The following is a 14,779-nucleotide window of genomic DNA, read 5'->3' on the forward strand; positions in this document are numbered from 1 at the left end:
ATTCTTAGGGGGCATTTACATAACCATATCTGTTTTGCGGTCAGAAAATTGCAGATCTGAACATCACACTCTGTTAGAAATACCTATTCTATATCAGCTTGCAGACATTTTTATTTTTTTTTTGTGGTTCCGCGGAACGGACCTAAGGATGCGGACAGCAGATGGTGTGCAGTCCGCATCTTTTGTGGCCCCACTGAAATGAATGGGTCTGCATCCGCTCCGAGGGTCACAGCCATTCAAGTACAGGTTAGGCTATGTTCACATCTTTATTCAGCATATGACTCAGGAGAGCTCCCGAAACCTATGCATAACATTTCCATAGGCCGTCGTTCACATAAGGGGGTGTGGAATGCATTGGCATACCCTTTTTAAAAGAATGAATAGTAAAAGGCAGAAGTTTGCACTTCAAATACAACTGGGGAATACTCCTGATGTACACATCGGACAGAAAGCTCAAACAAGATGTGAACAGAGCCTTACAAGTCAGACTAGACTGTGATAATTACTGCATACTCCATGGATTTGTAATTGTCCTCAACCAAGTTAATTAATTGCATCATATTTCTTAAAGGGGTCTTCCCACAAACCGAACTTTGGACAGGGAATAAAAGTCTGATTGGCGGGAGTTAATTCACTGGGACGTCTACAGACCATGAGAATGGGGTCCTGTGACCTGCAGTATAAATGCAGCAGTGTTGAGCATAAGCATTCATCTCTGTGGGCTAAGCGGCCATACACACAAGATTAAAAATGGCCGGAATGTAATAGAGTTGGAGAGAGGAATATATACCAAGAGATATGCTTTTAAGAAATTTTAATCTATTTGGGGGCCGTGGGTATTAGTGCCAGGGATACCATCTGGACGTCTTTTGCTTATGAGTGAGAAGTAACATTCTAAGATAAGGTGTTCAAAGGAAAGAGGGGTTAAATATAACATGGATACAAAAGAGGGCATACATGGTTATACTTATGACCACTGGTACAGTAAGATAAGAGACTAGTAAAAGGTATAATTACTGCATTAGGTTAAATGCGGTTCGGGCGGGGGGGGGGGGGTGTTAAGGTTTATTTACATCTGTATGCAAATGTACAACTATTCTGTTCTTCTCAATATGTGTATTATTCATTACCTGAACCGGGTTTGTGTACATCTGATTTACTAAGGCATATACTTATGCAATTTGTGTATATGTACTGTATATGAAAATAATAATAACAATAAAAAAAGATCTGATTTTAAAAAAATGGCCAGAATGGCAGATTTCGGCCTTTACAGCCAACCATGGTTTGAAAAACGAGTGCGAACGAGCAGACTCCCGTCTTCCGAAAATGCAATCCACCGTGCTGGAAAACTTCGGCTGTTCATCGGCTGAAACATTATTGATGGCATCAGGTGATCACTTGCCATTGTGCTCAAGCACCAGGGAATGTTTTTATTTTAAAAAAACTGACTCCCTGGTTGGGCAGTTTAGTTGGTGGGATCGTTTATATGAACGACCCCCATAGACGACTGATCGGCTGCAATATGGCCGATCATTATCTCTTAACCGAGATGTCCAGCAGTCCCATAAAGTTAAACGGAGCAGCAGAAGACATGCACATCTGTCTCTCCACTCAAAGGAAGGGAGCAATTGGACCCCCACAGATCAATTATCCACTATTCCACGTGGATAGAGGATACATATTTTTTTTGTGGGAAAACCCCTTAAGTTTGCACATTCATAGTGTTTAAAGCTGCCTGTAACCCATGAACAACAGCAACATTATTACAGGCAGCTCAATCACACGTGCCACAGCCACGGAAAGCCACGCAAGACACAATCAACAGCAAAACACAGGACAGTTAACCCCTGGCGGAACATCAGTGTACACTTTTGTAAAATACAGAGAAGAAAAAAAAATATATATATAAATAAATAAATAAATAAATAAATAATCAAGATGAGACTTCATAGCAGAACTACTAGAATATTAGAAGGTAAAGATATTGAACTTCGGCTTATCTTTTCAGAGCTGCATTTAGAAATATAAATTTGATTTCTTTTAGTAAGTATTTGTATTCCTCAAACTCTACACTGTACCATTCCTCTGGTTATTCATCTTGAATATGAGCAAATTGGCAGCTAGGTGGTACGATTTCCCTAGTCAAAGTGGTGTGATCCCGTACAGTCTGGCAATGTCATTATCAGAAGGGCACAGATGTCAACTTATTTTTAGGTTTCATAGAGGAATAACAGAGGAAGGCCAGAGAGTTTTAAGAAAAGACGCTCTAGAATTGTTACTTTATGGGGAATACAAAGAGGGTATTTAATAAAGTGGATAGGTTAGTAGAGTCGAAAAGCTCTTTAAAATGTACAGTAGCTTACATGTAGGGATGAGCGAATCGACTTGGGATGAAAGATCCGAAGTTGATTCACATAAAACTTTGTTTGAATACTGTACGGAGCGAGCACTCCATACAATACTAGAATGTATTGGCTCAGATGAGCCAAAGTTATTACTTTGTGAAGTCTCGAGAGATTTTGCGTAATAACTTCTTAAATTGATTTCTACTGTAAAAAAACAATTCCCGAATTCTGGTTCGGTTCCAAGGTACCACTTGGAACCGAACCAGAGTTCAGGAAATAGTTTGTTTTTTACAGTATAAATCAATTTCTGAAGTTATTACGCAAAATCTCACGAGACTTCACAAAGTAATAACTTTGGCTCATCTGAGCCAATACATTCTAGTATTGTACGGAGTGCTCGCTCCGTACAGTATTCAAACAAAGTTTTATGTGAATCAACTTCGGATCTTTCATCACAAGTCGATTCGCTCATCCGTACTTACATGTAGTTAAATGATCAAACTCATTAAAAGCAAACGTGTGACCAAGCATGCATGTGTCCTCTATGGGCCGAAAGGATACGGTGCTGTCAGAGGTTATCTCCCCAAGAATAAAAGGATTGCGCAGTTAGATTTCAACTTCTGTCAGCAGAGACTTGGAAGACCCCCCTTCCCATGCTCATTAGATGGTAGGCCGGTCCACCCAATATCAGTGGGTTCTGCCAACATATATCTAAGGTGTAGGGCCAGCCAGTTGTCTTACAGCCAGACGCCAGTGAGAAGGAAGGAAGCGGGGCTTAAAGGGGTTCTGCAGTTCTTTTAAACTGGATAGATCATCAGCATCTGATCAGCGGGGGTCAGACACCCGGGACTACCGCCTATGAGCTGTTTAAGAAGGCAGAGTCGCTGGCAGTAGTGCTGCGGCCTTCTCGCTGTTTACCGGAGGCCAGGTGACGACACGACTAGTATCACTGGCCTGGGCGGGGCTAAGCTCCATTTAAGTGAACAGAGCTTAGCCCCGCACAGGCCAGTGATACTAGTCGTGACGTCACTGGGCCTGCAGTAAACAGCGAGAAGGTCACGGCGCTGCCAGCGACTCTGCCTTCTAAACAGCTCATAGGCGGGGGTCCTGGGTGTCGGACCCCCACCGATCAGATGCTGATGATCTATCCAGAGGATAGATCATCAGTTTAAAAGAACTGCAGAACCCCTTTAACTCCTGGGACATAGAGAATAAAATATCTTTATATACAGTTCTCAGTTTTAATTCTAACATAAGAAAACATAGCACCAAGGGAAAGTGTTAATTTAAGCAGGTTAGAAACATTAGATTAATGATTTTGATGGGCTCAGCCAATCATCTAACATGTTATGGGGGTGTCCCAAATCTCTCCCGACGGCAGATTGACTTCAACATACCCAATCCATTTGTTCCTACGGGAGATAAGATGTGGTTAATGGTGCCTGGCAGTAGCAGTAGTTCCCTCCCCTCTCCCCATGTGTATCATATGGTTTGGGAGGGATAGCTGTCAGTCCTTTCATGGGAACCTAGATAATCTGCGGGGACAAATGTAACGAATGCTGTGAGATATCACAAAACCGTGTGATGGCTCTGGGTTAAAAATAATTTCCATAAGAGCACTGTCATATCAGACCTCATCTGTATGAATGAGGCACCTACAGGCTGCAGTATATGGTCTTACATATTGTACTACAACTACTTCATGCAGTTTCCCTGTTTATCTAATAAAATGGGTTTTCAGGGACTAACATATTGATGACCTATCATCAGAGCAGGTCATTAGGAATGAGATTGGTAGGGGTCCGACACCCAGAACTCCCACCAAACATCTGCCAGCCGCAACTGCAGATTCCGGAGTCGGAAAACCACAGCTCTGCACACCACGTAGTGGCTGTTCCTGGGTACTGCAGCTGAGGCTCCTACTAAAATAATGGTTACCTGTATAAGGACAGAGCAGTGATCTTATGGTAGTTTGGGATTAAAAGGAACAAAAGTGCCTAAAATTAAATACCATGATGTAATGCGCTGTGTTATTATAAAGCTCCGTGACTGACATTGCAGCTGAACTCCATCTGAATAATGTGAAATTGCAGGCGCAGAAACAAAGCCTGATCAAGCTGTGTCTAGAACAAAATACGGCTGTATGCGCCCGGCCATATCTATGACAACGTAGGGTCTGCTCATATAGAAATCTCAGGGCAATCTACAGAACATATGTCTGAAACCAAATGTTAGTTTCATTGTCTGTACAGGCGGAGATCATGTCAGACCTGTCACCAAAAAACAAAGTGCAATCTGATGGCAACCTGTCATAAAGCAAGAGGAGCTGAGCAGATTAGCGACACTCTAATGTGTGCAGGGAGATTGCGGACCTCCCTGACATCATAGGAACGAGCAAAAGGAATATTTTTGCCAAATCCTTGTTCTCCAGGGAGATAAGCTGCCGCCAGAAGTGTCTTGCAGTCGCTTTCTCGGGTCTCCCCAAAGAATACACAGACATGTTTGGCCAAGTCAAACATGTATGTCTATGGGAAAGCTGGGAAGGAGACAGGAGAGACAGCTGACAGCTACTGAATGTGTATGGTAGCTTTATAGGGGTTATCCAACATCATACAACAGCCCCCCCTGCACACCCCTGTGAACTTCGGGTCTATAACATGCTGCCGGCAGATTGCACTGTATTTGGTGGAGACAGGTCCTCTTTAAAGTCCCTGTGGCACCTGAAATGATATGGCTACAGCCATACAAAGACTTTGTTAGTCAGGATACGATTAATGGATGCAAGCTATAGAAACACAAACTGAAATAACATTGTTTCCAGCTCAAGCTATAGGTAGGCCAGTGAGTTCTGCTAAATACGACTGACTCTGTGTCCCCTGACGAGTAAACTATAATAATTTCCTTTTGATTTATTAGTCATTTATTATGCAGATTTGATATATTACCATTTGATGTTGACACCTACTTGTACGGTATATGTAGACAGAAAGAAGCTGTATTTAAGCCATGTAAGTTTATCTAAGATGACAGTGTCGGTACAAGTGGAATTTGTGCGCATGTCTTGTGGGTTTCTGGTTGTTGAGTTTCTAATATGCGAACATATATTTACAATCACATACATGTATGATCTCACAGAAGGTATGTTGCTACGCTACACTGTTCAGCAGCTCACATGTATAGTCCTGCAGAATGTGGCCCCGTCTTGGCTATGACCTGAAATGGTATGGTTTCTGAATACTACCTCCTGTGACCACTTAAAGGGGTTCTCCAGGCTTTTAATATTGATCATCTATCCTCAGGATAGGTCATCAATATCAGACTGGCAGGGGTACGACACCCAGCACCCCCACCAATGAGCAGTATGAAAGGAAAGCGCGCACAGTGTGCACATACCGTCTTCTGTCTCTCTTTCTGCTCGCTATTGCTTTGTCTATGGCACAAGACAAAAAAAAAGTACAAAGAACTGACATTTGGTGGATTTCAAAATCCGCGTGGTCAATTTCCACATGGAGAGAGAAAAAACAAAACAAAAAAAACACAACTAAGTGCTAAGTGTACACAGGATTTGTCTATTCTCATACACTTTTCTGGTACCGTATGACAGTTTTTTCCCCACACAAGAAAGCGTGTGAAAAAAACATGTGTACCCTTAAGATGCTTGGCAGATTCTGTTCCAGAAATTTCTGCGACTGAAATCAGTACAAATCATCTGAATAGAGCTTGCAGAAGTCCATGTGCTTGCCGCCAAAACAACCCCATTTAAATGAATAAAACTAATTTTCAGTTGTAGAAATTTCTACAACAAAATCTGAAGGTGCCCTTCCAGGTGTTTTCTGGGATTTAAATATTGATGATCTATCCTTGAATGGGACTGAGCTGCTCAATGGCCATGTGAATGATGTACATGATGCCACAGGCCTAGGAAGAGCTCTTCAGCATGGGTGGAGGAAGTCTAACCCCCATTGATCAAATATTGGAGACCTATCTTGAGGTAAGTTCATCAATATTTAACACTTGGAAAACCTCTTTAACATTGTAGTAGTTCTAGTCCCCCATCCCTTCTTTAGAAGAAACAGGCCAGTGGTAAGGGTTTAATAATACCCCTCCGCTTCCAATCTTTAATTACCTTGTAGAAATTCTAGGTCCACAGAAGCACCATTCGCATTCCAAATACCCTCCGAGAAATTGGCCACCAAATACAAAATGTCAAAAAGAGTGAAAAAAAAAGTGCACAACAGACGAGCCAATTCCTGGTCGTACGGTGTGTACCACTCGAGAAAAGGAGGGGGGACACCTCCTGAAATGCATTGAGTGGCAAACTGTATGGCACTACAATAAACATTCATCCTGACTGGTTGTTGAACAGCTTGTGGTTTGATACAGAAGCCCCAGATGAGGACCCATATATAAGCTATTCTGGATACAGGGGTTGGGGTACTAAGGAGAGTACAACCAAGAATTGGGTTGTCTCAAACAAGGCCGAGTTCACATCTCCGACAAGATGATCCAGCAGCCTGATCTGGCACAAATGCCAGCTGCACCAAAAACTGTTGCATGCAACTTTGTGTCCGGCTGAAACATGGCATTTATGCCAGAAAGCGGCCGGATCCCATTATACTCAATAGGGATCTGGCTGTGGTCTGTAGAATCCAAGAACGCCAGATCTGGTGAACTCCGGCAGGTTGTTCTCTGCCAGAAATGTTCACAGGAGATGTGAATGTGGCCTTAGTTTGATATCCACCCAGCGCTGTCCATTGTTCGCTTTTTTTCACTTTTTTACATCTGTAGTAAAAATATACAACCAGATATTTCTAGAAACAGCTGGATAGTCTGCCAAGCTGACAGAAGACATATAAATGACTACTTCTAGCTACCATTATAGGCATACACATTAAATGTGTTCAAAGTATAAATCGGTGAATGATAGTAATAATAGTATATAGATTAGGATCATTTATAAAATAATTTATTCTGGGATTAAATTTACACAAGTCAGGCCTTTGAAGGTATTTGGAATACCAGCATGCAGTTATCAATAACTTGTTATGCAGAAATGAAAAAATTCCATTCATGCTTCTAGTAACCTGAGAGCCTAGAACTTCATAGCACCTTTACGTTCTGTAAGAAAATAAAACAGCACAAATCATACTATGAAATGGTCAGTTCAGCCATGGGATATGCCACATATGTCTGATAGGTACAGGTCTCAGATGTGGGGCCGCACCTATCTCCAGAACATCCTGTCTGGTGGAACAGCTGCTGTGAATGGAGACTTTTTTGGAACTACCATAAAAGTGAATGGAGAGAAAAGTGCAGCGGCCGCAGCACCAGGCAGGTCAGGTGTTGAGAAGCCCCAGATGTAGACACAGGTGCGGGTCCTAAACCTGTCTCATCTATCAGACATTTCTTGTATATTGTGTGGGAGGGCAAAGGAATACTCTTTTCAATGGAATCGGTCACCAGATTAGGTTTGTGCTGCCCTATCTGGGTGACTTTCCTTTTTATGGCCCAGTGGTGTTCTTGGAATCACTTAGCAGCTCCAACATGACCCAAGTGCTGTCCCTGCAATACAGTGCAGTCCTCCAGGTTCTCTTTGGTCCTACACTGTAGACTGTAAACTGTGTATAGGCAGAACTCTGCCAAAGAGGGAGTATGAATGTCATAAATATCGGGACTCTCAGGGATTTTTAGAAAGCTACTGGGCCAAAAAAACAAGCAAAAACTAAGCGACCCAACATTTCAACAAGAGTCTGTCATTGGTGATGTTTCCTATTAAAGAATTTTGGTAATAGGTAATAATTCATAGTTTTATCTCGTCAATAATCCATAATTGAATCTTTGCATAGAACAAACAGTAACTATTCCTACTTATAAGAGCCATGATATCACTAGAGGCTATGTGCTTAATCATGCAACTATAGCATGGTAAAACAGCTATCTCCAATCACCATTAAGGCTACATGCACACCACCGTGCCATGTTTTGCAGTCTGCAAATTGCAAATCTGCAAAACACGGATGCCGCCTGTGTGCATTCCGCAATTTGCGGAACAGTAGGCCATTATAGAAATGCCTATTCTTGTCCGCAAGACGGACAAGAATAAGACATTCTATTTTTTTTGCGGGCCACAGAACAGAGCAACGGATGCGGACAGCACACGGATTGTTGTCCGCATCTTTTGCAGCCCCATTGAAGTGAATGGGTCCACATCTGAGCAAAAAATACAGCTCTGACGCAGACTCAAACAACGGTTGCGTGCATGAGGCCTTAAAGGGATATGTGGTCGGAAATCAGGAAAGGTTGGTTGCTGGTTGTGTGAATGATGTTATTAGTTTGTCAGAACAACAATTTTTAGCCTCTAAGCCCATAAGCCTCTGATCCTCCTTTGCAGGATTTTGATTTAAATAGCCCTGTTTATTTTAAGCAGGGTAGCGCAGCCCTTTTAGTCCAAGGGCCACATTGTCAGGTTAAACTGCAGTAAAACGTAAAGTGGTATTACCATCTGAAGCATTTAAGGTGTATGTGTTTCACAAACTTCCACCTATCAGGAAATGCAGGGTCCCCTTGTCCCCCATTCGGCACTTCCGACCGAGAGGAGGCGAGCATGCATCGTTTGATTCTCTCCAATATACAATATGGTAGTTAAAGAAACAGCCTAGCATTTCACAACTCTTAAACTACAATAGAGAGCCACATGCATAGTTGACCACCTCCCTACCTACTTTCTGGAATGCAAAATAGAGGTCAAGGGACCCCACAGTGGACTAGTAATACTTTCAACATCACTACTCCCATACTGTGTGCCAATCATCTTCTCTCTAATATGGAAACTACACATGGACATTCCTAGTCCCTGGTTAGAGGGTACACAGCATATAAGACAGATTCTCTCATTGGTGCTCTTCATCTTCCTGTGGCATGCACTGGCCCTGCTAGATAGAAGAAGCATATCTGTTCTGCACTTATAAGATTTTGCGTCTGTGTTGGTGGTCTGCACAATTATTTTACCTTAAAAGGGAACCCGTCATCAACTTTATGCTGTCCATACTAACGGCAGAATAAAGTAGTGACAGGTAAGTTGATTTCAGCGATTTGTCATTTAAAAGTAAGTGGTTGCCGAGAACCAACATCACAATCATTGCAGACTGGGCCTGGAAAAGAGTCACGGCCACCTGAGAAGAGTCATGGTTATACATCATCTCCTGCTCTCCCTGCTGATGACTGACAGTCTTCGACCTAGTTTTCTCCCTTTCTCTCTAGGAGAGAACTGACAGTTATCCGCAGATGGTGAGAGAGCAGGAGATTATAAATAACCAGGACTCTTCTCAGGTAGATTTGACTCTTTTCAAGGCCTGGGCTGTAATGTTTATGATGCCGGTTCTCAGCAACTACTTACTTTTTTTTAGCTCACGAGTGACACACCGCTGACATCAGCATTTCTATCACTACTTTATGCTGCCCTCAGCGAGGTCAGCATAAAGTTGACAACAGGTTTTCTTTAATTAACAAAAGGTTATAATTTAGGGAGGTGTTTTTCAACTTCAGTTGAGTATTTTTTTAATCTTCATTCAGTAATCAATTAAAATCCAAAAATCATTATATTAGACAAAAACAGTACCTGTCATAGACGAGTCCATTAATGCCATACTCTCTCATGAGTTTCCGATTCTCAGGGTCATTTGTATCATCCCCCCAGCAAAATATAACTAAGCCCTTGGACTTAGCTTCCCGAATATAATGTGGATTTTTCAGCAGATCTTCTGTATGGACATTTATTCCCTAATGAAACACAATATAAAAAAGAAAATCACAATACTAAAAAGACATAGGGAGAGATTTAATAAGACAAGTGCTTTCTGCGCCGGTCTTAATATCCCCTGCACTGCTGGAGAACACACTGCATTTATCATAAGGCACAGGCCGTAGATTTCTGGCTTCATTTGCAGCAGGAAACGGAGGTAAATTTGTCTTCACTGTTGGCTGCCCCCCTCCCATACCATACCCCCTATTAGGAAAGTGGTGATGGTGGTGAAAAAAAAAAAAAAAAAAAAAAAAAAAAAAGACAGTTGCAACTATTTTTCTTTCAAAAAGTCACATTTAAAACAGGCAGGTTCTGACTTTTTAAAGCCACTTTTCTGGCACAAGGGAGATGATAAATCTCCCTCATAACATCTGTAAACATTTTAATTCTGAAAAATAAAGCAAAAAATTTTTTTTAAAATTAATGTTGATGCTGCTTAAAAGGTCACTAACTTTTCAAAAAACTTTTGATATGTCATATAGACCTGTCAAAGTTTAGACTGGTGGGGTCTGAGCGCTAAGACTCCTAATGATTCCTAGAATGAGGGAAGAGAAGCACGTGCATATAACGCTCCCTCTCCGCTGCACGAGGCAGGCTCCACAGAACTCTATGGGCCCATCTCAATTCCCTCCTCAGCAGGCAGGAGAGAAAGCGTGATCCGTGCACACGTCTCTCCGCTCGTCCTTGTGATCGGCAGGGGTCTCGGTGCTCAGACGCCCACCAAAATAAAGTTTTTTGCAGAGTTAGTGATCCTTTAATAGGACTCAGTAATTTTTGCTTTTACATAGTCGGAGAAGCTTAATTGAAGGAGAGGTAAAGTACATCTGCCAAAAAGTAGGAGATAAGGCTGATCTCACTTTATGTCAGTCTGCAGAATGTTCTACATGTTCCTGAAACAATGTTGTAGAAGTTCTGCAGGGAAAACTGGAATTAAAGGGGAAAATGTCACCACAATTCTGGACTACCATCTGCATTGATACAGGAATAGTACTACAGATAAAGTGTCCTTTACTGCTCCCCGTTCCTCTGCTGGCAGCACTCTAAGCTGTGCTGAAAAACAGTCTGGACTGCTGAGCATGCGAACATAACGGAGAGGAGTCCTGCGCGCATGCACAGCAGTTCCAACCAGGTATTACAGTGCAGTAATCTGGACTGCTTATCTGCGGTACTACTCACGTATTACTGCAGATAATAGTCTATGGTTGCGGTGACAGATTTCCTTTAATCTCTTGCTGATCTCTTCCATCTTCCTTTGCAGACTGACTGAGGAGGCAGGGCTTAGCCAAAGCGGCAGAGCTCAACACTCTGTCTTACTGAAGACCGGGAGAAAGGGAGAGGGGCTGCTCCAGCCAACTATCTTACATGTGCATTACACATAAGTGGCCTGTTTTCACTGTACATACAATATACATATGAAATGAACTCTTACCAAGATGTTCTCAAATTGAGCAAAACTCATCGCAAAAGGAGTAGAGCGAGACCTGAGATCCATGAGCTCTGGATAGATTTCAGATTCTCCTTGTGTCAGGAAAAGTATAGGATATCTGTTTTGTTTACGGCGAACCCTTGAAAAGAAGAAACACACGACATGTGAATATGTTTGCTGAACTTATGTCAGCACAATACAATTATTTAGTCCGCAATGTGGCATTTAGTGCGACACAGGCGCAAGATCAGTAAACATTTCAGCCTACTCTATAGACACAGAAAAGTGAATACAAATGGTAGCAGATTAGACTACGAAAAGGTTCACTTGCAGTCTGTTACCAAAGAGAAACCACATGACAGAGGATTTTTTTTTTACTAAGCCGCTTCAATTTTAAAACAGTTGGTAGCCAAGGAGGTCAGCCATGTAGCCATATTTTTACTAAAACATTTAGAATGCAGAAGCAGCAGAACAGGAAAAAAGTTTACATAATACATTTTCTTAATGGAAGCAATTAACTAACTTGCATAAATAAATAAATGTACAGAAGACATTTAAATGTGTAAACGGTATTAATTTATTTAAACATGTATTTTGGCCCATGAACGTAGAAAATGAATATTTATACCACTAGCATATTACAGTATATTTCTACTTGTATAGCAGTCAGCAGTGCAGCTGTAATTACTGAGAACAGCGGGAATTAATGCAATTATTAATTTCTTAGAGTGAAATAATAGCATTGCTCGAAAAGCCATCATTTTACAGTTCAAATGGATTGAGTGAAACTGCTTTTTAATTTTAATAGAGCAAACATGATAAAAGAAAAGCTTAAATTGCTGCCATCAAATATAGCCGCTGGTTATCAAATGAAAATCCATCACTTAGTGCAATGCAGATGTGAGTATGGGAAGGTTAAGAAATTCTATGTTAAGAATTTCCAATACTGACTAAACCTCTTTTTTTACTTCTTTAATTTGTGCATGTCGATTAACACCCAACACATTTCAGTCCTTTCTAAAATCGGTCTTCTAAATATAAGGACAGGCTGGCTACTAGGGATGTGCTGCCTGACAAGCTCAGGTGGGTATTTTCCACCTTAGGCTGCTGTATTAAAGGGGTTCATGAGATTATGTTTTTAAAAGAGTTTTCTTTTTCCCTAGAAAATATGCCCCACTCAAGTCAAAGCACCCCGATTGGCATTGAAGCAAAGTAATGTAGCTGCGCTATAATCTTTAAAATAAATAGATCACTGTGCACATACAGATTGCTGTAAAACATGCACATACCTATTAAACGTATGCCGCGGACATGCAAACTAAGGTATGCCGCAGACATGCCAACTAAAGTATGCCGTGGACATGCCAAATCTGCAAATACCGGGCATCAAAACCCAAATATTTACAGAATAGTACATTGAAGAGTCTTACTCATCCCATGAGAGTATAATAGTTAGAGCCATAAAGTACATTTGTCCTTATTCTTTATGTAATGCAGCACAGTACATATGAAACCATTTACTTTGGACAATATATCCAACTTGCTTCCCAGTAGGCATATGCGGGGGAACGTATTAAGACGTCAGAGCAACGTTTTTCGGCACACATATTGGTATATGTAACGGGTTGCTGATTAGTAACACGTGACCTCCCCCCTCCCTGCCATCTTTTTGTAAGATGAGGGGGGGAAAGTTGCTCAATTTGTAGCAAAACGGCCCTTGCGATAAAATGTTTGACCTCCTTTTACGGCCAAAAACGAGTGTACACTAATAACACCTCCCCCCATGGTATTTGAACTTACACTGTGCAAATATCTGCATCGAACGACGAGAACACAATCCTTCGACTGCCGGCATTTTCCAAGATAGTCTTCAGAATAATATCCAGAAAAAGGTTCATGTCAAAGTAAGTTGACAAATTTCCATCCCATTTTCCGCTCTAAGGAGGAAAAAAAAAAAAGAAGCAAATTTGATTTTTATCCTTTATATTTTTTTTTTTTTATAATTGTGTTTACAACAAAACTCTTCTAACGAATAAAGAATTAATAGCTTGAAAATCTGCTTTAAGAGCATTTGGTTTACAATAAAAAGTAGTGAAAATCTATGAAGGGTCATTTCTAATCCAGGCTCTGCTGAGTTTAGAAAGCTGAATACTTTTGCAAGGCACTGTGTATTGCTCCTTATTTCCAGTCATAGACAAATTTGTATTCTTTTAAAATTTTCCCTGGAATTTCACTCCAACAATTTTAACCCAACAGAACAAAAGTGTGAAGTGCTAAAAGCTTTTAGACTGACACAATGTCCCAAAGGCTACAGCTGAGGAAGTGGCATTGTTGCTACCAAGAATGTGCATATTTCAGGCAGCTTAAGAGTATTCCCATCTTGTAAACTGAAGATATATTATTAGAGTGTTAACACTCATTTATCAGGTAATTGGAATTTTTTTGCAGATTTAAAAAACTCATAATTTGCCGGCGGCAGACCGTGCGGTGTAATCATCGTTCTGCTGCTGGCAAACAACTAGTCCAGGTGTCGGCAACCCGGAGCCGCATGCGGCTCTTTTGAACCTTTGCCGCGGCTCCGGCGGCAGGGCAGGCACCGAGATGAGCGCTTCCATTGTGGAAGCAAAGCGCTCATTTCCATAGTGATCTGTTTGTATCGCCGTCCTCAGGACAGCTATACAAACAAAGGCTGTGCGGAGGAGCAGGGCAGGGAGGTGTGTCCCTTTCCTGTTCCTCTGATAGGCTGCCGGGACACAGGCCGGAAGAGGCCTGCATCGCTCCAAAGAGGTAAGTATAAGTGTTAATTATTTTTATTTTTTTTAACTGGCAGTCTGGCACATAATGGTGGGGGGGGGGGGGGGGGGGGCTGGTATTACTACTGGCACATGATTGGAGGGGGGTCCGGTATTACTACTGGCACATGATTGGAGGGGGGTCTGGTATTACTGGCACATGACTGGAGGGGGGTCTGGTATTACTGGCACATGATTGGAGGGGGGTCTGGTATTACTGGCACATGATTGGAGGGGGGTCTGGTATTACTGGCACATGATTGGAGGGGGGTCTGGTATTACTGGCACATGATTGGGGGGGTCTGGTAAAGGTAAATTAAATATTTTAATTAGCTATTAATTTGCAATAATATATTTTACATTGTTAAGTGAAAAAGTCCTTTTTTTCTTCAGACTGACAGCTGTTGCAGAC

General features: G+C 41.7%; 1 protein-coding gene across 3 annotated transcripts in view; it reads right to left on the bottom strand.

Annotated features, from left to right (window-relative positions):
• GPCPD1 (glycerophosphocholine phosphodiesterase 1) overlaps positions 1 to 14,779 on the bottom strand; it is a 77,982-nt gene that overhangs the window by 542 nt on the left and 62,661 nt on the right. For all 3 annotated transcript variants that reach the window (XM_040429766.1, XM_040429767.1, XM_040429768.1), the window contains 3 exons: positions 13,376 to 13,512; positions 11,579 to 11,714; positions 9,967 to 10,127 (listed from right to left, as the gene is read on the bottom strand). In XM_040429766.1, coding sequence (XP_040285700.1) covers positions 9,967 to 10,127; positions 11,579 to 11,714; positions 13,376 to 13,512 — 434 coding nt within the window. The remainder of the gene's footprint in view (positions 1 to 9,966; positions 10,128 to 11,578; positions 11,715 to 13,375; positions 13,513 to 14,779) is intronic.

Source organism: Bufo bufo, chromosome 4 (genome assembly GCF_905171765.1).
Source record: "Bufo bufo chromosome 4, aBufBuf1.1, whole genome shotgun sequence".
NCBI classification, from domain to species: domain Eukaryota; kingdom Metazoa; phylum Chordata; class Amphibia; order Anura; family Bufonidae; genus Bufo; species Bufo bufo.